Below are 24,300 nucleotides of genomic sequence, written 5' to 3'. Positions count from 1 at the left end.
TAGAGCAGAGGGGCAGATGGAGCAGAGGGGCAGATGGGGCTAATGGGGCATATGTAGCAAAGGAGCAGATGGAGCAGGGGGGCAGATGGGGCTAATGGGGCATATGTAGCAGAGGGGTAGATGGAGCAGAGGGGCAGCTAGAGCAGAGGGGCAGATGGAGCAGAGGGGCAGCTAGAGCAGAGGGGCAGATGGAGCAGAGGGGCAGCTAGAGCAGAGGGGGCAGAGGGGCAGATGGAGCAGAGGGGCAGATGGAGCAGAGAGGCAGATGAGGGTGAGGGGCAAATGGGGCAGAGGGAGCAGAGGGTCAGATGGAGCAAAGGGGCAGATGAGGCAAAGGGGCAGATGGAGCAGAGGGGCAGATGGAACAGATTGGCTGATGGAGCAGAGGGGCAGATGGAGCAGAGGGGCAGATGGAACAGAGGGGCAGATGGGGCAAAAGGGCAGATGGAGCAGAGGAGCAGATGGAACAGAGGGGAAAATGGAGCAGAGGGGCAGATGGGGCAGAGGAGCAGAGGGGCAGATGGAGAAGAGGGGCAGATGAGGGTGAGGGGCAAATGGGGCAGATAGAGCAGAGGGTCAGATAGGGCAAAGGGGCAGATGGAGCAGATGGGCAGATGGGGCAAAAGGGCAGATGGAGCAGAGGGGCAGATGGGGCAGAGGAGCAGAGGGGCAGATATAGCAGAGGGGCAGATATAGCAGAGGGGCAGATTGAGCAGACTCCACACACACACACACACACCTCACACACACACACACACACACACACCTACCTCACACACACACACACAGAGACTTGCATCTCTGTTCAAGCACTATGTATTTCCTTCAGGAAATGCATGTCTAGTTATAGTGCTTGAAAAGCACTATTTTGATATTCCTCATACTTCTTCTTATTATTCTTCTTCTTCTTCTTCTTCTTCTTATTATTCTTCTCCAAAATTTCTGCGATTAATGCGGCCCGAACCGCTTAACGTACAGACTCCGTTCGAACTGCGTTTCGAAGGTCTCGGCTCTGTGTGGTGTGCTATCCGTTTTTGGAGTCGATTAGAGTTATAGATTTTAATAGAATTGAGTTTAAAAATGAAAAATGGCCCTATTAAAATGAATGGTGGAATGTTCAGAATTTCAAATCTACACTGCCAGTTAGAGTGTGAGATGGCATAAAAAATGCTCAAAACTTTCTTGGATAAACTGCTGTAAAATCCTTACACCTTGACCTAGAAGCTCCATTTAAATTTTAAATGGGAGAGAAACTTGTCCTTTCTGGCACGCCGAGATATCTAATCATTTGATCAATTAGTTTTAGAGTTATGAGCATTTGTTTGGCACTAGACACAGAAAACTGCCCCATTGGCCCCCATATAAATGTATGAGAATCAGAACCAGCTTTGTTGAGATTTTTGTGTGTTTTTAACTTGTCATAAATCAGTCATTTTTGGGTCAAACCACACCAAAATATATCACAATCATCAGCAAGGGGTCCTCTCTCACACAATCTCTTCGGTGAAGCGATAAGTTAAATGGGTCCCGAACTACGACCGTTTGTTCGGAGGGTGCAAATCACACTAAAACAAGGTTTTTCCACTCAGAAGAAGCAGACAAAGTGGCAGTTATTATTTGAATGTCTCTCCCCCTCCCCCACACACGCACGCGCACACACCTGCATCTCTCTCATACCCACTCCACACAGACACACACATATACACCACACAGACACACACACATACATACATGCAGATGGGGCAGATGCAGCAGAGGGGCTGATGGGGTAGATGGAGCAGAGGGGCAGATGAGGGAGAGGGGCTGATGGGGCAGAGGGGTAGATGGGCCAGATGGAGCAGAGGGGTAGATGGAGCAGAGGGGCAGCTAGAGCAGAGGGGCAGATGGAGCAGAGGGGCAGATGAGGGTGAGGGGCAAATGGGGCAGATTTAGCAGAGGGGCAGATGGAGCAGAGGGGCAGATGGAACAGAGTGGCAGATGGAGAAGAGGGGCAGATGGAGAAGAGGGGCAGATGGAGCAGAGGGGCAGATGGAGAAGAGGGGCACATGGAGAAGAGGGGCACATGAGGGTGAGGGGCAAATGGGGCAGATAGAGCAGATGGAGCAGAGGGGCAAATGGGGCAAAAGGGCAGATGGGGCAGAGGGGCAGATGGAGCAGAGGGGCAGATGGGGCATATGTAGCAGAGGGACAGATGGAGCAGAGGGGCGGATGGAACAGAGGGGCAGATGGAGCAGAGGGGCAGCTAGAGCAGAGGGGCAGATGGCACAGAGTGGCAGATGGAGCAGAGAGGCAGATGGGGCAGATGGAGCAGAGGGGCAGATGGAACAGATTGGCTGATGGAGCAGAGGGGCAGATGGAGCAGAGGGGCAGATGGAACAGAGGGGCAGATGGGGCAGATAGAGCAGAAGGGGCAGATGGGGCAGATAGAGCAGAGGGGCAGATAAGGGAGAGGGGCAAATGGGGCAGATAGAGCAGATGGGGCAGATGGAGCAGATGGGGCAGATCTCTCACACACACACACACACACACAACTCACACACACACACAACACACACACACACCTACCTCACACACACACACACACACAAACACACACACACCTACCTCACACACACACACACAAACACACACACACCTACCTCACACACACACACACACACACACACACACACACACACACACACACACACACACACACACACACACACACAAACACACACATATACACCACACAGACACACACACATACATACATGCAGATGGGGCAGAAGGAGCAGATGGGCAGATGGAGCAGAGGGGCAGATGGGGCTAATGGGGCATATGTAGCAGAGGGGCAGATGGAGCAGAGGGGCAGATGGAGCAGAGGGGTAGATGGAGCAGAGGGGCAGCTAGAGGAGAGGGGCAGATGGAACAGAGTGGCAGATAGAGCAGAGGGGCAGAAGAGGGAGAGGGGCAAATGGGGCAGATATAGCAGATGGGGCAGATGGAGCATCTCTCTCACACACACAGAGGCTGTTTCTCAATTCAGGGGCTGCAGCCCACGAAGTGCGCATTTGTAGGCCGGTTACGTCACTGCGCCGCGACGAGGCTGTCCCAATTCGTGGACTCCTTCTTATGCGGCCGACGAATGTAGCCTTCAAAACCCCGAAAACGAAGGATGCATCTGAGTATCCTTCGCGTCCCACCATATCCCAGGATTCATTGCTCTATGAACAATAAACAGGCGGAGTCTAGTGTACGGGCCGAATAATTCGTTTTTAAATGTCGGTATTTTTTAAATATGGACATTTATACTGCAATGAGATGCTAAATAACATGCCAGTTATTAATGATATTGCAGGTAAACATGTGCTTTGAGTATTTACTAAACGTTTATACGTAAAATTAACGTAAAAGTAACGTTTATAAAAATACATTGAATTTTGTTATGAAGTTATACTTCCCGTCAAACGTGAATACATGTTCAACGCATTTTCTTTTAGGCATTTGTGGGTGATGTGATATTTGTCGGACAGCTCGCTAACACGTATGTAACGTATGAAACGGGGCAGAGCGTGGTCACGCAAACATACGTCTTGCGAAGACTAGACTGTCTCATTTAACAGCCGTGAGATGCAGCCTACCCTGCCTTCGAAGTGTGTGGCCACCGTGGGCTGCGGTCTACGCGGTCTACGTAGGCTGCAGCCCCTGAATTGAGAAACAGCCAGAGACTTGCATCTCTTTTCAAGCACTATGTATTTCCTTCAGGAAATGCATGTCTAGTTATAGTGCTTGAAAAGCACTATTTTGATATTCCTCATACTTCTTCTTATTATTATAGTGCTTGAAAAGCACTATATTGATATTCCTCTTATTCTTATTATTCTTATTCTTCTCCAAATTTCTGCAATTAATGCGGCCCGAACCGCTTAACGTACAGACTCCGTTCGAACTGCGTTTCGAAGGTCTCGGCTCTGTGTGGTGTGCTATCCGTTTTTGGAGTCGATTAGAGTTATAGATTTTAATAGAATTGAGTTTAAAAATGAAAAAAGCCCTATTAAAATGAATGGTGGAATGTTCAGAAATTCAAATCTTAACAGCCAGTTAGAGTGTGAACTGGCATAAAAAATGATCAAAACTTTCGTGGCTAAACTGCTGTAAAATCCTGACACCTTCACCTAGAAGCTCCATTTAAATTTTAAATGGGAGAGAAACTTGTCCTTTCTGGCACGCCGAGATATCTAATCATTTGATCAATTAGTTTTAGAGTTATGAGCATTTGTTTGGCACCAGACACAGAAAACTGCCCCATTGGCCCCCATATAAATGTATGAGAATCAGAATCAGCTTTGTTGAGATTTTTGTGTGTGTTTAACTTGTCATAAATCAGTTATTTTAGGGTCAAACCACACCAAAATATATCAAAATCATCAGCAAGGGGTCCTCTCTCACACAATCTCTTCGGTGAAGCGATAAGTTAAATGGGTCCCGAACTACGACCGTTTGTTCGGAGGGTGCAAATCACTAAAACAAGGCTTTTTCACTCAGTGAGAGTCACAGTTATTATTTGAATGTCTCTCCCCCTCCCCCACACACGCACGCGCACACACCTGCATCTCTCTCATAGCCACTCCACACAGTCAAACACACATACATACATCTCTCATACCCAGATGGCGCAGATGGGGTAGATGGAGTAGAGGGGCAGATGGGGCAGATAGAGCAGAGGGGCAGATAGAGCAGAAGGGCAGATGGAGCAGAGGGGCAGATAAGGGAGAGGGGCAAATGGGGCAGATAGAGCAGATGGGGCAGATGGAGCAGATGGGGCAGATCTCACACACACACACACACACACACACAACTCACACACACAAAACACACACACACACACCTACCTCACACACACACACACACACACACAAACACACACACACCTACCTCACACACACACACACACACACACAAACACACACATATACACCACACAGACACACACACATACATACATGCAGATGGGGCAGAAGGAGCAGAGGGTCAGCTAGAGCAGAGGGGCAGATGGAGCAGAGGGGCAGATGGGGCTAATGGGGCATATGTAGCAAAGGAGCAGATGGAGCAGGGGGGCAGATGGGGCTAATGGGGCATATGTAGCAGAGGGGTAGATGGAGCAGAGGGGCAGCTAGAGCAGAGGGGCAGATGGAGCAGAGGGGCAGCTAGAGCAGAGGGGCAGATGGAGCAGAGGGGCAGCTAGAGCAGAGGGGGCAGAGGGGCAGATGGAGCAGAGGGGCAGATGGAGCAGAGAGGCAGATGAGGGTGAGGGGCAAATGGGGCAGAGGGAGCAGAGGGTCAGATGGAGCAAAGGGGCAGATGAGGCAAAGGGGCAGATGGAGCAGAGGGGCAGATGGAACAGATTGGCTGATGGAGCAGAGGGGCAGATGGAGCAGAGGGGCAGATGGAACAGAGGGGCAGATGGGGCAAAAGGGCAGATGGAGCAGAGGAGCAGATGGAACAGAGGGGAAAATGGAGCAGAGGGGCAGATGGGGCAGAGGAGCAGAGGGGCAGATGGAGAAGAGGGGCAGATGAGGGTGAGGGGCAAATGGGGCAGATAGAGCAGAGGGTCAGATAGGGCAAAGGGGCAGATGGAGCAGATGGGCAGATGGGGCAAAAGGGCAGATGGAGCAGAGGGGCAGATGGGGCAGAGGAGCAGAGGGGCAGATATAGCAGAGGGGCAGATATAGCAGAGGGGCAGATTGAGCAGACTCCACACACACACACACACACACCTCACACACACACACACACACACACACCTACCTCACACACACACACACAGAGACTTGCATCTCTGTTCAAGCACTATGTATTTCCTTCAGGAAATGCATGTCTAGTTCTTATTATAGTGCTTGAAAAGCACTATATTGATATTCCTCTTATTCTTATTATTCTTATTCTTCTCCAAATTTCTGCAATTAATGCGGCCCGAACCGCTTAACGTACAGACTCCGTTCGAACTGCGTTTCGAAGGTCTCGGCTCTGTGTGGTGTGCTATCCGTTTTTGGAGTCGATTAGAGTTATAGATTTTAATAGAATTGAGTTTAAAAATGAAAAAAGCCCTATTAAAATGAATGGTGGAATGTTCAGAAATTCAAATCTTAACAGCCAGTTAGAGTGTGAACTGGCATAAAAAATGATCAAAACTTTCGTGGCTAAACTGCTGTAAAATCCTGACACCTTCACCTAGAAGCTCCATTTAAATTTTAAATGGGAGAGAAACTTGTCCTTTCTGGCACGCCGAGATATCTAATCATTTGATCAATTAGTTTTAGAGTTATGAGCATTTGTTTGGCACCAGACACAGAAAACTGCCCCATTGGCCCCCATATAAATGTATGAGAATCAGAATCAGCTTTGTTGAGATTTTTGTGTGTGTTTAACTTGTCATAAATCAGTTATTTTAGGGTCAAACCACACCAAAATATATCAAAATCATCAGCAAGGGGTCCTCTCTCACACAATCTCTTCGGTGAAGCGATAAGTTAAATGGGTCCCGAACTACGACCGTTTGTTCGGAGGGTGCAAATCACTAAAACAAGGCTTTTTCACTCAGTGAGAGTCACAGTTATTATTTGAATGTCTCTCCCCCTCCCCCACACACGCACGCGCACACACCTGCATCTCTCTCATAGCCACTCCACACAGTCAAACACACATACATACATCTCTCATACCCAGATGGCGCAGATGGGGTAGATGGAGTAGAGGGGCAGATGGGGCAGATAGAGCAGAGGGGCAGATAGAGCAGAAGGGCAGATGGAGCAGAGGGGCAGATAAGGGAGAGGGGCAAATGGGGCAGATAGAGCAGATGGGGCAGATGGAGCAGATGGGGCAGATCTCACACACACACACACACACACACACAACTCACACACACAAAACACACACACACACACCTACCTCACACACACACACACACACACACAAACACACACACACCTACCTCACACACACACACACACACACACAAACACACACATATACACCACACAGACACACACACATACATACATGCAGATGGGGCAGAAGGAGCAGAGGGTCAGCTAGAGCAGAGGGGCAGATGGAGCAGAGGGGCAGATGGGGCTAATGGGGCATATGTAGCAAAGGAGCAGATGGAGCAGGGGGGCAGATGGGGCTAATGGGGCATATGTAGCAGAGGGGTAGATGGAGCAGAGGGGCAGCTAGAGCAGAGGGGCAGATGGAGCAGAGGGGCAGCTAGAGCAGAGGGGCAGATGGAGCAGAGGGGCAGCTAGAGCAGAGGGGGCAGAGGGGCAGAGGGAGCAGAGGGGCAGATGGAGCAGAGAGGCAGATGAGGGTGAGGGGCAAATGGGGCAGAGGGAGCAGAGGGTCAGATGGAGCAAAGGGGCAGATGAGGCAAAGGGGCAGATGGAGCAGAGGGGCAGATGGAACAGATTGGCTGATGGAGCAGAGGGGCAGATGGAGCAGAGGGGCAGATGGAACAGAGGGGCAGATGGGGCAAAAGGGCAGATGGAGCAGAGGAGCAGATGGAACAGAGGGGAAAATGGAGCAGAGGGGCAGATGGGGCAGAGGAGCAGAGGGGCAGATGGAGAAGAGGGGCAGATGAGGGTGAGGGGCAAATGGGGCAGATAGAGCAGAGGGTCAGATAGGGCAAAGGGGCAGATGGAGCAGATGGGCAGATGGGGCAAAAGGGCAGATGGAGCAGAGGGGCAGATGGGGCAGAGGAGCAGAGGGGCAGATATAGCAGAGGGGCAGATATAGCAGAGGGGCAGATTGAGCAGACTCCACACACACACACACACACACCTCACACACACACACACACACACACACCTACCTCACACACACACACACAGAGACTTGCATCTCTGTTCAAGCACTATGTATTTCCTTCAGGAAATGCATGTCTAGTTCTTCTTCTTCTTCTTCTTCTTCTTATTATTCTTCTCCAAAATTTCTGCGATTAATGCGGCCCGAACCGCTTAACGTACAGACTCCGTTCGAACTGCGTTTCGAAGGTCTCGGCTCTGTGTGGTGTGCTATCCGTTTTTGGAGTCGATTAGAGTTATAGATTTTAATAGAATTGAGTTTAAAAATGAAAAATGGCCCTATTAAAATGAATGGTGGAATGTTCAGAATTTCAAATCTACACTGCCAGTTAGAGTGTGAGATGGCATAAAAAATGCTCAAAACTTTCTTGGATAAACTGCTGTAAAATCCTTACACCTTGACCTAGAAGCTCCATTTAAATTTTAAATGGGAGAGAAACTTGTCCTTTCTGGCACGCCGAGATATCTAATCATTTGATCAATTAGTTTTAGAGTTATGAGCATTTGTTTGGCACTAGACACAGAAAACTGCCCCATTGGCCCCCATATAAATGTATGAGAATCAGAACCAGCTTTGTTGAGATTTTTGTGTGTTTTTAACTTGTCATAAATCAGTCATTTTTGGGTCAAACCACACCAAAATATATCACAATCATCAGCAAGGGGTCCTCTCTCACACAATCTCTTCGGTGAAGCGATAAGTTAAATGGGTCCCGAACTACGACCGTTTGTTCGGAGGGTGCAAATCACACTAAAACAAGGTTTTTCCACTCAGAAGAAGCAGACAAAGTGGCAGTTATTATTTGAATGTCTCTCCCCCTCCCCCACACACGCACGCGCACACACCTGCATCTCTCTCATACCCACTCCACACAGACACACACATATACACCACACAGACACACACACATACATACATGCAGATGGGGCAGATGCAGCAGAGGGGCTGATGGGGTAGATGGAGCAGAGGGGCAGATGAGGGAGAGGGGCTGATGGGGCAGAGGGGTAGATGGGCCAGATGGAGCAGAGGGGTAGATGGAGCAGAGGGGCAGCTAGAGCAGAGGGGCAGATGGAGCAGAGGGGCAGATGAGGGTGAGGGGCAAATGGGGCAGATTTAGCAGAGGGGCAGATGGAGCAGAGGGGCAGATGGAACAGAGTGGCAGATGGAGAAGAGGGGCAGATGGAGAAGAGGGGCAGATGGAGCAGAGGGGCAGATGGAGAAGAGGGGCACATGGAGAAGAGGGGCACATGAGGGTGAGGGGCAAATGGGGCAGATAGAGCAGATGGAGCAGAGGGGCAAATGGGGCAAAAGGGCAGATGGGGCAGAGGGGCAGATGGAGCAGAGGGGCAGATGGGGCATATGTAGCAGAGGGACAGATGGAGCAGAGGGGCGGATGGAACAGAGGGGCAGATGGAGCAGAGGGGCAGCTAGAGCAGAGGGGCAGATGGCACAGAGTGGCAGATGGAGCAGAGAGGCAGATGGGGCAGATGGAGCAGAGGGGCAGATGGAACAGATTGGCTGATGGAGCAGAGGGGCAGATGGAGCAGAGGGGCAGATGGAACAGAGGGGCAGATGGGGCAGATAGAGCAGAAGGGGCAGATGGGGCAGATAGAGCAGAGGGGCAGATAAGGGAGAGGGGCAAATGGGGCAGATAGAGCAGATGGGGCAGATGGAGCAGATGGGGCAGATCTCTCACACACACACACACACACACAACTCACACACACACACAACACACACACACACCTACCTCACACACACACACACACACAAACACACACACACCTACCTCACACACACACACACAAACACACACACACCTACCTCACACACACACACACACACACACACACACACACACACACACACACACACACACACACACACACACAAACACACACATATACACCACACAGACACACACACATACATACATGCAGATGGGGCAGAAGGAGCAGATGGGCAGATGGAGCAGAGGGGCAGATGGGGCTAATGGGGCATATGTAGCAGAGGGGCAGATGGAGCAGAGGGGCAGATGGAGCAGAGGGGTAGATGGAGCAGAGGGGCAGCTAGAGGAGAGGGGCAGATGGAACAGAGTGGCAGATAGAGCAGAGGGGCAGAAGAGGGAGAGGGGCAAATGGGGCAGATATAGCAGATGGGGCAGATGGAGCATCTCTCTCACACACACAGAGGCTGTTTCTCAATTCAGGGGCTGCAGCCCACGAAGTGCGCATTTGTAGGCCGGTTACGTCACTGCGCCGCGACGAGGCTGTCCCAATTCGTGGACTCCTTCTTATGCGGCCGACGAATGTAGCCTTCAAAACCCCGAAAACGAAGGATGCATCTGAGTATCCTTCGCGTCCCACCATATCCCAGGATTCATTGCTCTATGAACAATAAACAGGCGGAGTCTAGTGTACGGGCCGAATAATTCGTTTTTAAATGTCGGTATTTTTTAAATATGGACATTTATACTGCAATGAGATGCTAAATAACATGCCAGTTATTAATGATATTGCAGGTAAACATGTGCTTTGAGTATTTACTAAACGTTTATACGTAAAATTAACGTAAAAGTAACGTTTATAAAAATACATTGAATTTTGTTATGAAGTTATACTTCCCGTCAAACGTGAATACATGTTCAACGCATTTTCTTTTAGGCATTTGTGGGTGATGTGATATTTGTCGGACAGCTCGCTAACACGTATGTAACGTATGAAACGGGGCAGAGCGTGGTCACGCAAACATACGTCTTGCGAAGACTAGACTGTCTCATTTAACAGCCGTGAGATGCAGCCTACCCTGCCTTCGAAGTGTGTGGCCACCGTGGGCTGCGGTCTACGCGGTCTACGTAGGCTGCAGCCCCTGAATTGAGAAACAGCCAGAGACTTGCATCTCTTTTCAAGCACTATGTATTTCCTTCAGGAAATGCATGTCTAGTTCTTATTATTATTCTTCTCCAAAATTTCTGCAATTAATGCGGCCCGAACCGCTTAACGTACAGACTCCGTTCGAACTGCGTTTCGAAGGTCTCGGCTCTGTGTGGTGTGCTATCCGTTTTTGGAGTCGATTAGAGTTATAGATTTTAATAGAATTGAGTTTAAAAGTGAAAAATGGCCCTATTAAAATGAATGGTGGAATGTTCAGAAATTCAAATCTTAACAGCCAGTTAGAGTGTGTACTGGCAAGAAAAATGATCAAAACTCTCGTGGATAAACTGCTGTAAAATCTTTACACCTTGACCTAGAAGCTCCATTTAAATTTTAAATGGGAGAGAAACTTGTCCTTTCTGGCACGCCGAGATATCTAATCATTTGATCAATTAGTTTTAGAGTTATGAGCATTTGTTTGGCACCAGACACAGAAAACTGCCCCATTGGCCCCCATGTAAATGTATGAGAATCAGAATCAGCTTTGTTGAGATTTTTGTGTGTGTTTAACTTGTCATAAATCAGTCATTTTAGGGTCAAACCACACCAAAATATATCAAAATCATCAGCAAGGGGTCCTCTCCCACACAATCTCTTCGGTGAAGCGATAAGTTAAATGGGTCCTGAACTACGACCGTTTGTTCAGAGGGTGCAAATCACTAAAACAAGGCTTTTTCACTCAGTGAGAGTCACAGTTATTATTTGAATGTCTCTCCCCCTCCCCCACACACACACGCGCACACACCTGCATCTCTCTCATAGCCACTCCACACAGTCAAACACACATACATACATCTCTCATACCCAGATGGCGCAGATGGGGTAGATGGAGTAGAGGGGGCAGATGGAGCAGAGGGGCAGATGGGGCAGATAGAGCAGAAGGGGCAGATGGGGCAGATAGAGCAGAGGGGCAGATAGAGCAGAGGGGCAGATGGAGCAGAGGGGCAAATGGGGCAGATAGAGCAGATGGGGCAGATCTCACACACACACACACACACACACACACACACACACACACACACCTCACACACACAAAACACACACACACACCTACCTCACACACACACACAAACACACACACAGACCTACCTCACACACACACACACACACACACACACACAAACACACACATATACATACATGCAGATGGGGCAGAAGGAGCAGATGGAGCAGAGGGGCAGCTAGAGCAGAGGGGCAGATGGAGCAGAGGGGCAGCTAGAGCAGAGGGGCAGATGGAACAGAGTGGCAGATGGAGCAGAGGGGCAGATGAGGGTGAGGGGCAAATGGGGCAGATAGAGCAGATGGAGCAGAGGGGCAGATGGGTCAAAGGGGCAGATGGGGCAGAGGGGCAGATGGGGCAGATAGAGCAGATGGAGCAGAAGGGCCGATGGGGCAAAGGGGCAGATGAGGGTGAGGGGCAAATGGGGCAGATAGAGCAGATGGGGGAAAGGGGGCAGATGGAGCAGAGGGGTAGATGGAGCAGATAGAACAGAGGGCCGTATGGGGCAGATGGAGCAGAGGGGCAAATGGGGCAGATAGAGCAGATGGAGTAGATGGGGCAGATGGAGCATATACACCATATACACTACATACACACACACACACACACACACACACACACACACACACACACACACACACACACACACACAACAGAGACTTGCATCTCTTTTCAAGCACTATGTATTTCCTTCAGGAAATGCATGTCTAGTTATTGTTCTTCTCCAAATTTCTGCGATTAATGCGGCCCGAACCGCTTAACGTACAGACTCCGTTCGAACTGTGTTTCGAAGGTCTCGGCTCTGTGTGGTGTGCTATCCGTTTTTGGAGTCGATTAGAGTTATAGATTTTAATAAAATTGAGATTAAAAATGAAAAAAGCCCTATTAAAATGAATGGTGGAATGTTCAGAAATTCAAATCTTAACAGCCAGTTAGAGTGTGAGCTGGCAAGAAAAATGATCAAAACTCTCGTAGATAAACTGCTGTAAAATCCTTACACCTTGACCTAGAAGCTCCATTTAAATTTTAAATGGGAGAGAAACTTGTCCTTTCTGGCACGCCGAGATATCTAATCATTTGATCAATTAGTTTTAGAGGTATGAGCATTTGTTTGGCACTAGACACAGAAAATTGCCCCATTGGCCCCCATATAAATGTATGAGAATCAGAATCAGCTTTGTTGAGATTTTTGTATGTTTTTAACTTGTCATAAATCAGTAATTTTAGGGTCAAACCACACCAAAATATATCAAAATCATCAGCAAGGGGTCCTCTCTCACACAATCTCTTCGGTTAAGCGATAAGTTAAATGAGTCCCGAACTACGACCGTTTGTTCGGAGGGTGCAAATCACCTAAAACAAGGCTTCTACACTCAGAGTGGCAGAGACAGAGTGGCAGTTATTTTTGAATGTCTCTCCCCCTCCCCCACACACGCACGCGCACACACATGCATCTCTCTCATACCCACTACACACAGTCAAACACATATACATCACACACACACACACATACATACATGCAGATGGGGCAGAGGGGGCAGATGGAGCAGAGGGGCAGATGGAGCAGAGGGGCAGATGGAGCAGAGGGGCAGATGAGGGTGAGGGGCAAATGGGGCAGATAGAGCAGATGGAGCAGAGGGGCAGATGGGGCAAAGGGGCAGATGAGGGTGAGGGGCAGATGGGGCAGAGGGGCAGATGGGGCAGATGGGTAGATGGAGCAGAGGGGTAGATGGAGCAGAGGGGCAGATGGAGAAGAGGGGCAGGTGGAGCAGAGGGGCAGATGAGGGTGAGGGGCAAATGGGGCAGATAGAGCAGAGGGGGCAGATGGAGCAGAGGGGTAGATGGAGCAGATGGGGCAGATAGAGCAGAGGGCCGTATGGGGCAGATGGAGCAGAGGGGCAAATGGGACAGATAGAGCAGATGGGGCAAATAGAGCAGAGGGGCAGATGGAGTAGATGGGGCAGATGGAGCATATACACCATATACACTACGCACACACACACACACACACACACACACACACACACACACACACACACACACACACACACACACACAGACTTGCATCTCTTTTCAAGCACTATGTATTTCCTTCAGGAAATGCATGTCTAGTTTGATGTATGATATCAGCATATCGAGATATGCTGACCATGTAAAATATTATTAAGGAAGCTATAATGGATTTTAATCCACGCTTCCCTTGTCCATACAGTGCGCGTACTTGATTTTATAATTACAATGCGTCATAATACTGAGTTAGGCTATATTTTATGGGAAACGCACAACTGGAAACGTAAATCGATAAAGTAAGCATTTCTCGATGGCCTAGCACAGATCGATAGAGTCTGTTGTCGATTAACGCTACGATAGCATTTTTCGAAAAAATAGCACAACTAGACACAACACCGGACCTCCGCGAGTTCATCTGAAAGTCGACAGCGATCACTTACACGGGCGACCACGCAACGGACCGCCGATCGAACGGCCACCACAGCTTCCCCTGGACTGGATCTTCTTCACGAAAGCGCACGAAGGAGTCCTCAAGAGGCTGCCTGGCCTACTGCGCGGGCCGCGGACGAACAACTCAAAGTAAGACTGTGCATCTGGGCAGACTTAGATCGATATCTTGCTTGGCGAATGTGAATGCTTGTTCACATCTGTGTTTATGCTTACGTTCATGTTAAACCGTATTCTGTTTAAAGCTTGTTCGGTTATTTGTACCAATTCATTTACTTCATAATTAGTACCAAATACCTCATATCATTGTTAAACGTGTGTCCCACTATACGCTCATTGGGGTTGTACAGTGACCGACGATACCGTGTCTTGGTTAGGAAACATTTGCGTTGTGTTCGTGGCTGTAGTGGGGAGCTCGGTTTGGTTTTCGCACCGCCGAGTTTCTCTGTCTAAAAGATCTCCTCCCCCATACGCACGCACGCGCACCCGCGAGCACTCGAATACACATCCACACACCCCCACACCTAACACGAACACACACACAAGCCTACCCTGTTGCCCCCTTTATTTGCTATGCTTTATTATTATTCTTTGTGGTTAATAATATAATTTAATATAATATAATAATATAATTCTTTGTGGCTTGCTCATTAGGGTTCTGGACCCATAGTATTGTTAACCTTGTAAACCCTGTAAAGCTGCTTTGCGACAACTTGAGTTGTTAAAAGCGCTATACAAATAAACTTTGATTGATTGATAATAAATGTTTTTATGTTTAAATGCTGTCGTTTGAGTAGTTGTTTCCCTGTTACAACCTGAAGCCAGAACTATTATTTGAACTGTAACCTTCAGATTCATAGTTTGTTAATCAAACAAATTGGGCTATGGGAGTTTACCACAATTAGTGGAGACCTTAGTTAAATTGAGTTTACATAAAATTGGGCAAATTTAACACTGTCTGAACTCCCACCATTTCGTAGGTAATTTTATGAGACTGATTACTAATTAAATTTGGCCAGCACCTACAACATTTAACTTTAAAAAGTAAAAGTAAAATTCACAAGTACTATACACAAGATTTGTATACTCACAGTGGGTCACATAGTGTAAGGAGGGGGAAGGAGAGAAGTGTAGCCGTTAGCCACACCACATGCGTCCTGTCTGTCTGATCCATCCTCTGTCTGCACAAGTGCCTGTTACTGAGAAGAACCAAAGCTTTTATACACACCACACACACATACACACACACACACACACACACACATATATACACACACACACACACACACACACACACACACATATATACACACATATATACACACACACACGCGCACACACACACACACATATATACACACACACACACACACACACACACACACACACACACCTCTCTCTTCTCTGGGTTCACCTCCACAACAGCCTGCCCCTCTCCCCTTCCCAGTAGTGTGGTTATGTAACACAGGGGAGTGAGGCAAAGAGGTGCAAGGGTTTTAATGGAATTTCACAAAGTAGGGACTGCTAACCTTCTGAGATAAGAACTCTTAAAGCTCAAACTCCTAGTACCTCTAGTCTGACATAATGTTGTGCAACACGCACACATCCCACACACAGATCTATCCAGATGTAGAGCTGCAGACCTGTTTGCTTCATTGTTTATAGTTTTGCATAGTCATAAACTATTTTTTCAGTTGTTTGTGAATTATTTAATTTGATCATGTTTGATTCCTATATATATAATATATATATATATATATATATATATATATATATATTAGTCTCACTCAATAAGAAACAATTTTCAGAAGTGTCCTAGCTTCCTCCAGACCTCATGCAATTATAGTCCATACACCAGATTATACCATATAATATTTCCAACACATTAGTAGTGTGATCTATCTGCCTGATCTATCTGCACTGAGGAACGTGAAGGGTTAATCAGTCAACATTCCCGTAAACCACTCGGCCTACGGCCATTTCTTGTGTAAATTCAACCTTTGATAATTTGGCAATCCCCCCTAGAAGTTAAATAATGACTTCGTATGTGTGTACAGAACATAAAGTATTATATTAATATATTTATTAACTTATGTGAATTTTGGAATATTGCTACTGGCATTGAACTGATTTGTGTGATGGGTGCATGGAGGGAGTGAGACACAAGTCCAGGTGTAAAGTGTCTCTATACTGATAAGACCCAAAGAAGCACAACAGCACACTCTATAAAAGCAAACGTGAAGAATAATACTAGCAGTAAACCTGGAAGTCAAGAGCAGAGAGGAAACGACGCACAGTCCTGGATGAACGTTGCTGTGGGCTAAAACAGCAGACCCAAAAGGCAAGGATGGGACAGGTGCAGGAAATCATTAATGAAGAGATTGGGAGAAGATGGAGGAGGGGTGTGTTTGTGTTGCGGGGGAGGTTGGTCCCTCAGGCTGGGTGCTTGACCATGCACATTTGGATTTACTGGAATTAATTTTTTATTCTTTTACAAAATGGTATCTTATCACATTCAGGTTATTAGTGAGACTGTCTTTATTAGTTTTACCAACAGGATTGTTTAGACCAGGGGTGCCCAACCAGTCGATCGCGGTCTACCAGTCGATCGCGGGCGGAGTTTCAGTCGATCGCGAGAAGTGTTACCATGTAACCATGCATTTAAGGCTCTGACAAAAAAAAAAAAAAACAATCAAACCATCATTCATGAGAGGCCAGTATTTATTTTCATAATAATAAGATACAAAAATTAAATTAATTATTTACACAACCTTTTCTGATGAATGCTGGGTATGGTTTGCCACAGTTGCTAGGTTGTAACCAGGGACTCTAAAGCGCGAAGACGAAGAAGCCAGAATGGTGACAGCTGAAGAGATAATGGCGGAAGCCAAAAAAGCTAAAAATGATCACTTTCATCCCGAATGAGAAGAGGACTACTTTTTTACTTATTCAAATTCAAAGTCGGTGTGTCTGATCTGTAATGCTACTGTGGCCATTCAGAAGAAGGGGAATTTTGAGTGACATTTTCTCACAGTTCACAAGAGGTATGCTAATGATTTCCTGTTGAAATTACTCTACGAACCGAAAAGGTAAATGAACTGAGGAGACAAAAGCAAGCAGTGTTCACGAGACCTGTTAATAGGAGTAAAGCCTGGTTTAAAGGGGTGTTTCTTTATACTACCACATATCGTTTCGGAGAACACTGCAAAGAATGTGACGCTGCTTCCTGCTGACGCTGCTGCGGAGTGTACCTTTTGCCTTCCTAGATAATTTTTACAGGTAGTACTTACCACTATTACCACTATCAAGACGGGCAGTTGATTATTCCGGCCACTGACAAACTTTGTATAAATCGGCTAGACGAGGTAAGTGTTTTGATTTATTCATGGCTGGTGTTGGTTTGTTTCCCTGTTCGGAGTGTGGCATGTTTAGCCTAGACCCTTTCGCCACTGATAGTAATAGTCATAGCATTTGTGAGAGGTGCAAACTAGTTAATTCTCTCGTGGCGAAAGTGGAAAGTTTAGAGCGCCGCGTCCACTCATTATTGAGGGATAGAGAGACAGAGTCAGTAGTTGCTGTGGATGCGCCAGGGAGAACTAGCGCCTCCGCGACTCCGGCGATAGAGCCCTCACAGCGGGGCGAATGGGTGATGTCTCGGCGGCGTAGTCGGAGAGCGAGGGCTGCAGCTAACGCTAATGCCAGCGCTAGCCCACCAGAGCACCACTCCCCGGTTCACATGTCCAACAGGTTTGCCCTGCTCAGTGAAACACCCGCTGAGGAGCCTGTCTCACGGACTCTGGTCATAGGAGACTCTATAGTCCGACACGTGAAAGTAGCTGTACCTGTAGGGCCTCCAGCGGTTACAGTTAGCTGTTTACCGGGTGCCAGAGCGCCGGACATTAGTGGCAACCTTAGACTGTTAGTCCATAGGAGATTCTCTAGGATAGTCATTCATGTAGGGGCCAACGATATACGTCTGCGGCAGTCAGAGGTGACTAAGGCTAATGTTAAAGAGGTGGTTAAATTAGCCCAGACGATGTCCGATGCCGTAATCTGCTCTGGCCCCATCCCAATGCGGCGCGGTGATGAGCAATACAGCAGGCTCACGTCGCTAAACCGCTGGATGTCCAAGTGGTGCTCCGAAAATCAAGTGGGATTTATTGATAATTGGAAAGAGTTCGAGGGCAAGCCTGGTCTTTTAGGCAGGGACGGTGTCCACCCCACCCGGGATGGCGCTGCCCTGTTATCTTGCAGCATAGCCCGTAGTCTGTTAGTTAGTGGGCAGTGTAGTACTAGGAGCTGCTGACTAACCAGAGTCGCGACCAGGCCGCAGACTAACGGGCTAAACCGTCTGTCTGCGAGCTGCTTAGAGGCGTCACCAAGATCCCATAGGGTTGAGACTGTGTCTGTGCCCCGGGTTAAATTAAATCATAAGAAAATAGTCCGTCCTAAGTTTTTAACTAATATTCAAACTTCACATCCAATTATTACCTATATGACCGATCTGAAAATTGGATTAATTAATATTCGATCGCTCAACTCAAAAGCTGTTTTTGTGAATGACCTTATAACTGACCAGAAAATTGATATTCTATGTCTAACTGAAACGTGGATTCAATCTGGTGATTATTTAACTCTAAACGAAGCCACTCTTGTGGGATATATGTCACGGTACGGCGGCCCCCTAATGGTCGCCCCCGTCTACAGCAGCAGCTTGTCCTGTGGGTGTGGTGTTGTGTTCGTCCCTCGGGTGGGCGGAGCCCGCGATCCGTTTCACCTGAGGGTTGTTTGTTCGTCTATATATGTCTTGTCTTTGTACCAGTTGACCGCTGGTTATTATATCCTTAATTCGGATCAGTTCACGGGTTTTGGTTTGCGCACTTTACATATTAAACCATCCTATTTCCCTGAGACTTGGCGTGATCGCTTCCATTTATTTTCGCTCACCCTACCCGTCACAATATAGTCATATACCTAGACCTAGATTGTCAGGCAGAGGAGGAGGAATATGTATAATCTATCGTGATTGTTTAGAAATTCATCAGAAATACCTAGATATCTCAAACTCATTTGAGATGCAGTCTATTAATGTAATGAGTCCATCTGAAAATAAAAGTACATTTTCCCTAACTAATGTATACAGACCACCAGGGCCTTACTCAGATTTCTGAAACGATTTCACCGATTTTGCAGCAAATTTAGCAGTATGTAGTGACAAAATAATAATGGTAGGAGACTTTAACATACATTTTGATAATGCGGAGGATCCACTGACAAGGGCTTTTACTTCTATATTGAACTCTGTTGGCATTATACAAAACGTAGTAGGACCTACCATTATCGAAATCATACCCTAGATCTAATCTTAACGCTGGGTATCAATGTAGATAATATAAATATACTTCCACAAACCGTAGCAATCTCTGATCACTATTTAGTCCAATTCGATCTTCACCTTAACATAAATACCTGCCCGTCTCCTCGGCAGTGTATAAAGCGCTCAATAAATTCATCAACAGCAACAGTTTATTGAAACCCTCCCTGATTTAACTGCTTTAGCTCATTCGCCATCCGATCCAGGAGAGTTAGATAGTCTAACCGACTGCTTAGAGAATACCTGCAGATCAGCTCTAGATATAGTAGCTCTACTAAAATATAAAAAGGCTAGATCCAAAAAGCTTGCCCCGTGGTACACTGACCAAACTAGAAACTTAAAACAAATAGCACGTAAATTAGAGCGGAAATGGCGATTTACTAAGTTGGAAGTATTCTACTGTGCCTGGAAGGATAGCATTGAGTACAAACGGGCTCTCACTAAAGCACGCTCAACATAGGCCTACTTAGCTTCACTGAGAGAAAAATCAAAACAATCCTAGATTTCTTTTTAATACTATTTCTAAACTTACAAAAAATCAAGCAGGCGCAGAACCTCAGATTCCAGTAAACCTCACTACTAATGTATTTATAGATTTCTTTGATAATAAAATTGAGAATATTAGACAAAATATAAAACCTTTTATTAGCAATACAACTGGTGTAACGATCTGCGCTGGGCAGAACATGGAGACGGACACAAACGCGGAGGAGAGCGAGATTTAATACAGGAAATTCCAAAAGCAGAGTCGTAATACCGGGCGCAGGTCATATCGGGAAGGCAGTCCATACAAGAAATAACAACAGACATACTCGGACAGATAAACCAAACACGACGGGGAAACACGGAACAGGCAGGAATGCAGGCAGCGGAAACAATACTCACTACAAACAGGTAGACAAGGCACAAGGCACGAAGTAGACAAAATCACGGATAACACGACTGGGGAATGACGGGACTTTATACATAGAAACTAACTAGGGACAGGTGATGGCAATGACACTGGGGCGTGGCAACAAACAAGGAAACACGAAGACAAACGAGCAGGGCGGGACAAACAGGCAGGGAACACGGACATGAGGGAACCCAGAGTGACAGCTACAAGAGGGGGCGTTGCCCTACGTGACAGAACCCCCCCTCAAAGCGTGCCACTCCGGGGCACGCAAGGGCAGACAGGACAGGGACAGCGGACACAGGACAGACCGGAGGGACAGGACCTGACAAAATAGGACGAGGGACCTGGGACATGGCAGGGACTGAAGACAGGGAGACAGGCAAAGAGCTGGGCCGGGACATGGCACGACACGGGACACAGGGAGACCGGATAGGGCCAGGGCGAGGCACAGGAGCAGGGCTGGACAGGACAGGACCGGGGACAGACACTGGAGCGGGGCCAGGGGACAGGGCCGAGGTAAACACTGAGACAAACATGGCTTGGACGACGAAGACTGGGACAGGAACGAAGTGGGTCACAATCTGGGGAACAGACACGGGAACCGGGACAGAGAGGACACCACCGGAAACAGACACGGGAACTGGGACCTGGAGGAAACGACCAGACACAGACACAGGGACGGGTACGAGGACACGAACAGGTACACACACAGGAACTGGGACCAACACAAAACCAGGGACAGAACATGGGAGCAAGGGGAACATGGGCAAAGAGACGTGGGCACAGGGCAGAGCAGAGGGCACAAAACGTCCAGGCCCAATAGAGGGCAGCACAGTCTCTGGGGACACAGGCGCGGCCGGGCGGCGGGCAGCGGGAACAGGCAGGGTCCGCTGGCGGGCAGCGGGAACAGGCAGGGTCCGCTGGCGGGCAGCGGGAACAGGAGCCGGCGTGGACGACCTCTCCTGGGTCGCGGGGACAGGAACCGGCGTGGACGACCTCTCCTGGGTCGCGGGGACAGGAACCGGCGTGGACGACCTCTCCTGGGTCGCGGGGACAGGAACAGGCACGGACTGCCGACGGGCAGCAGGGACAGGAACCGGCGTGGACGACCTCTCCTGGGTCGCAGGGACAGGAACCGGCGTGGACGACCTCTCCTGGGTCGCAGGGACAGGAACCGGCGTGGACGACCTCTCCTGGGTCGCAGGGACAGGAACCGGCGTGGACGACCTCTCCTGGGTCGCAGGGACAGGAACCGGCGCGGACTGCCTACGGGCAGCGGGGACAGGAACAGGCACGAACTGCCTACGGGCAGCGGGGACAGGAACCTGAGGTGAGGAGATGCACTCGGGGGGCGTGTACGCCAAGCCGATGTCCTCGGGGGGCGTGTACGCCAAGCCGACGTCCTCGGGGGGCGGAGCCACCATACTGACGTCATCGGGGGGCGTGTCCGCCAAGCCGACGTCCTCGGGGGGCGGAGCCACCAAGCCAACGTCCTCGGGGGGCGGAGCCGTCAAGCCGACGTCCTCGGGGGGCGGAGCCGCCAAGCCGACGTCCTCGGGGGCGGAACCGCCATACTGACGTCCTCGGGGGGCGGAGCCACCATACTGACGTCATCGGGGGGCGTGTCCGCCAAACCGACGTCCTCGGGGGGCGGAGCCACCAAGCCGACGTCCTCGGGGGGCGGAACCGCCATACTGACGTCCTCGGGGGCGGAACCGCCATACTGACGTCCTCGGGGGGCGGAACCGCCATACTGACGTCCTCGGGGGGCGTGTCCGCCAAGCCGACGTCCTCGGGGGGCGGAGCCACCATACTGACGTCATCGGGGGGCGTGTCCGCCAAGCCGACGTGGCTTGTACACCCCCCCAAAAAATACTTGGGGGTGTCGCGATGAGTCGCTGGCGGGATCAGCGGCGGTAGGTCCTCCTCCACAGGGTCCTGGGTGAGCCTGGAAGAACACACAGACACAGAAGCCCCTCGGCGGCTCTCTCTGCGACGGCTCCGCCTCCTCTGAGGCGTCGGGAGCTCGCAGAAGCCATCGAGAGCCAACCGAGGGTTTAGCAAACGCCAGTCTGTGCACTCAATCCGTCTGCCCGCGACTTGTACTATAGGTTTCTCCTCCCTATAGTGATCAAGCCGGGCAGACACGTAGCGCTCAACAGGAGTCTCGACGCGAAAGCCAGTTGAAACCGAAAGTGACTGGGCTTTCGTTGGTGCGCGTCGAGACTTCCGTGTTCCCACAGCGCCAGGGGAATTTCTGTCTCTGGTTTGTTCACGCTGCGATATCGGAGAGTTGAACTGGACCGAACCAGCCAACATCTCATCACAGCGATTACACTCACCAGAGTCTCGCTCCCTCGCTGTGTCCTTGTAAGATCCGTGATTATGTAACGATCTGCGCTGGGCAGAACATGGAGACGGACACAAACGCGGAGGAGAGCGAGATTTAATACAGGAAATTCCAAAAGCAGAGTCATAATACCGGGCGCAGGTCATATCGGGAAGGCAGTCCATACAAGAAATAACAACAGACATACTCGGACAGATAAACCAAACACGACGGGGAAACACGGAACAGGCAGGAATGCAGGCAGCGGAAACAATACTCACTACAAACAGGTAGACAAGGCACAAGGCACGAAGTAGACAAAATCACGGATAACACGACTGGGGAATGACGGGACTTTATACATAGAAACTAACTAGGGACAGGTGATGGCAATGACACTGGGGCGTGGCAACAAACAAGGAAACACGAAGACAAACGAGCAGGGCGGGACAAACAGGCAGGGAACACGGACATGAGGGAACCCAGAGTGACAGCTACGAGAGGGGGCGTTGCCCTACGTGACAACTGGTATGTCGTCTGGTTTGGTTGATATTGATTTAAATTACATACCGGGAGAAAAACTTGATGCTTTTCATCCACTCCCACAATCAGAATTAGAGAAAATAATTTCTTCCTTAAATTGTACTACCTGCACACTAGAGTCGGTTCCCTCAAAGTTATTACAAGAGGTATTACCAGATGTAACTGAACCTCTTCTAATTATAGTTAACTCATCCATTACAATAGGTCACATGCCCAAATCATGTAAATTAGTGTAGCAGGTCCAAACCTTCACATGCAGCGAACATGCAAAGGGAACCCGGCCACGACTACTCTGCGTTGTGTTGTGAGAAGGGAAAACTCGTGACCTCCAATGCCGGTACCAACTGGGGATCTTTTATTGTCTGTATGTAAAGGACAAAAATCTGTGAGAAATAGCATCCAGCCTCGTGTCTGTCTACACAAACTCCTCTCTCCTGCAGTATTCTTAGCCAACTGAATATAGTCAGTAACATGAAAGAAACAAACAATCATACTGTAATAAAAATAATAAAAAAACCGAAGACATAACCAGTACAGATATAACAAAAAAATACATTCAATATATATATATATACGTTACTTCATATAATACATCTTCATAAGACTGATTTTGAATAAATGATAAAGTGCCACATTGTAAAACAAAAACTAGAAATATGTGCAATATTTACTCATTTTCCATATGAATTTTACCTCATTTTTAATGTTTTTAATGAATTCCCCTTTTAAATACCTGCTTTTTATATTTTATATGAAACTCCTTTAAAAACATGAGAACAAACGAAAGAAATAAAACCTCTGAGCTAATGAAGCGAGTTTAAGATCATACCTGTATGTAAAGGACAAAAATCTGTGAGAAATAGCATCCAGCCTCGTGTCTGCCTACACAAACTCCTGCGTGACCCCAAAATCACAGAAAAGGTGGGGGAG

At 48.4% G+C, this 24,300-nt stretch overlaps 1 protein-coding gene and 2 long non-coding RNA genes across 3 annotated transcripts in view; 2 read left to right on the top strand and 1 right to left on the bottom strand.

Moving 5' to 3' along the window:
- The window catches only part of LOC143490841 (complement C3-like), a 159,887-nt gene extending 144,247 nt beyond the window's left edge, over positions 1-15,640 (bottom strand). Inside the window, exons 1-2 of the mRNA XM_076989351.1 lie at positions 15,623-15,640; positions 15,321-15,428 (exon numbers count right to left, since the gene is read on the bottom strand). Coding sequence (XP_076845466.1) covers positions 15,321-15,403 — 83 coding nt within the window. The 5' untranslated portion in view covers positions 15,404-15,428; positions 15,623-15,640. The remainder of the gene's footprint in view (positions 1-15,320; positions 15,429-15,622) is intronic.
- Positions 3,012-3,619, top strand: LOC143490845 (uncharacterized). The gene is made up of 2 exons (XR_013125004.1): positions 3,012-3,340; positions 3,483-3,619. It is a non-coding gene; the product is annotated as an uncharacterized LOC143490845 (long non-coding RNA).
- Positions 10,032-10,639, top strand: LOC143490844 (uncharacterized). The gene is made up of 2 exons (XR_013125003.1): positions 10,032-10,360; positions 10,503-10,639. It is a non-coding gene; the product is annotated as an uncharacterized LOC143490844 (long non-coding RNA).
- Positions 15,641-24,300: the final 8,660 nt, after the last annotated feature.

This window comes from Brachyhypopomus gauderio, unplaced genomic scaffold (genome assembly GCF_052324685.1).
Source record: "Brachyhypopomus gauderio isolate BG-103 unplaced genomic scaffold, BGAUD_0.2 sc67, whole genome shotgun sequence".
NCBI lineage: Eukaryota > Metazoa > Chordata > Actinopteri > Gymnotiformes > Hypopomidae > Brachyhypopomus > Brachyhypopomus gauderio.
This window is presented reverse-complemented; position numbering and strand designations above follow the sequence as displayed.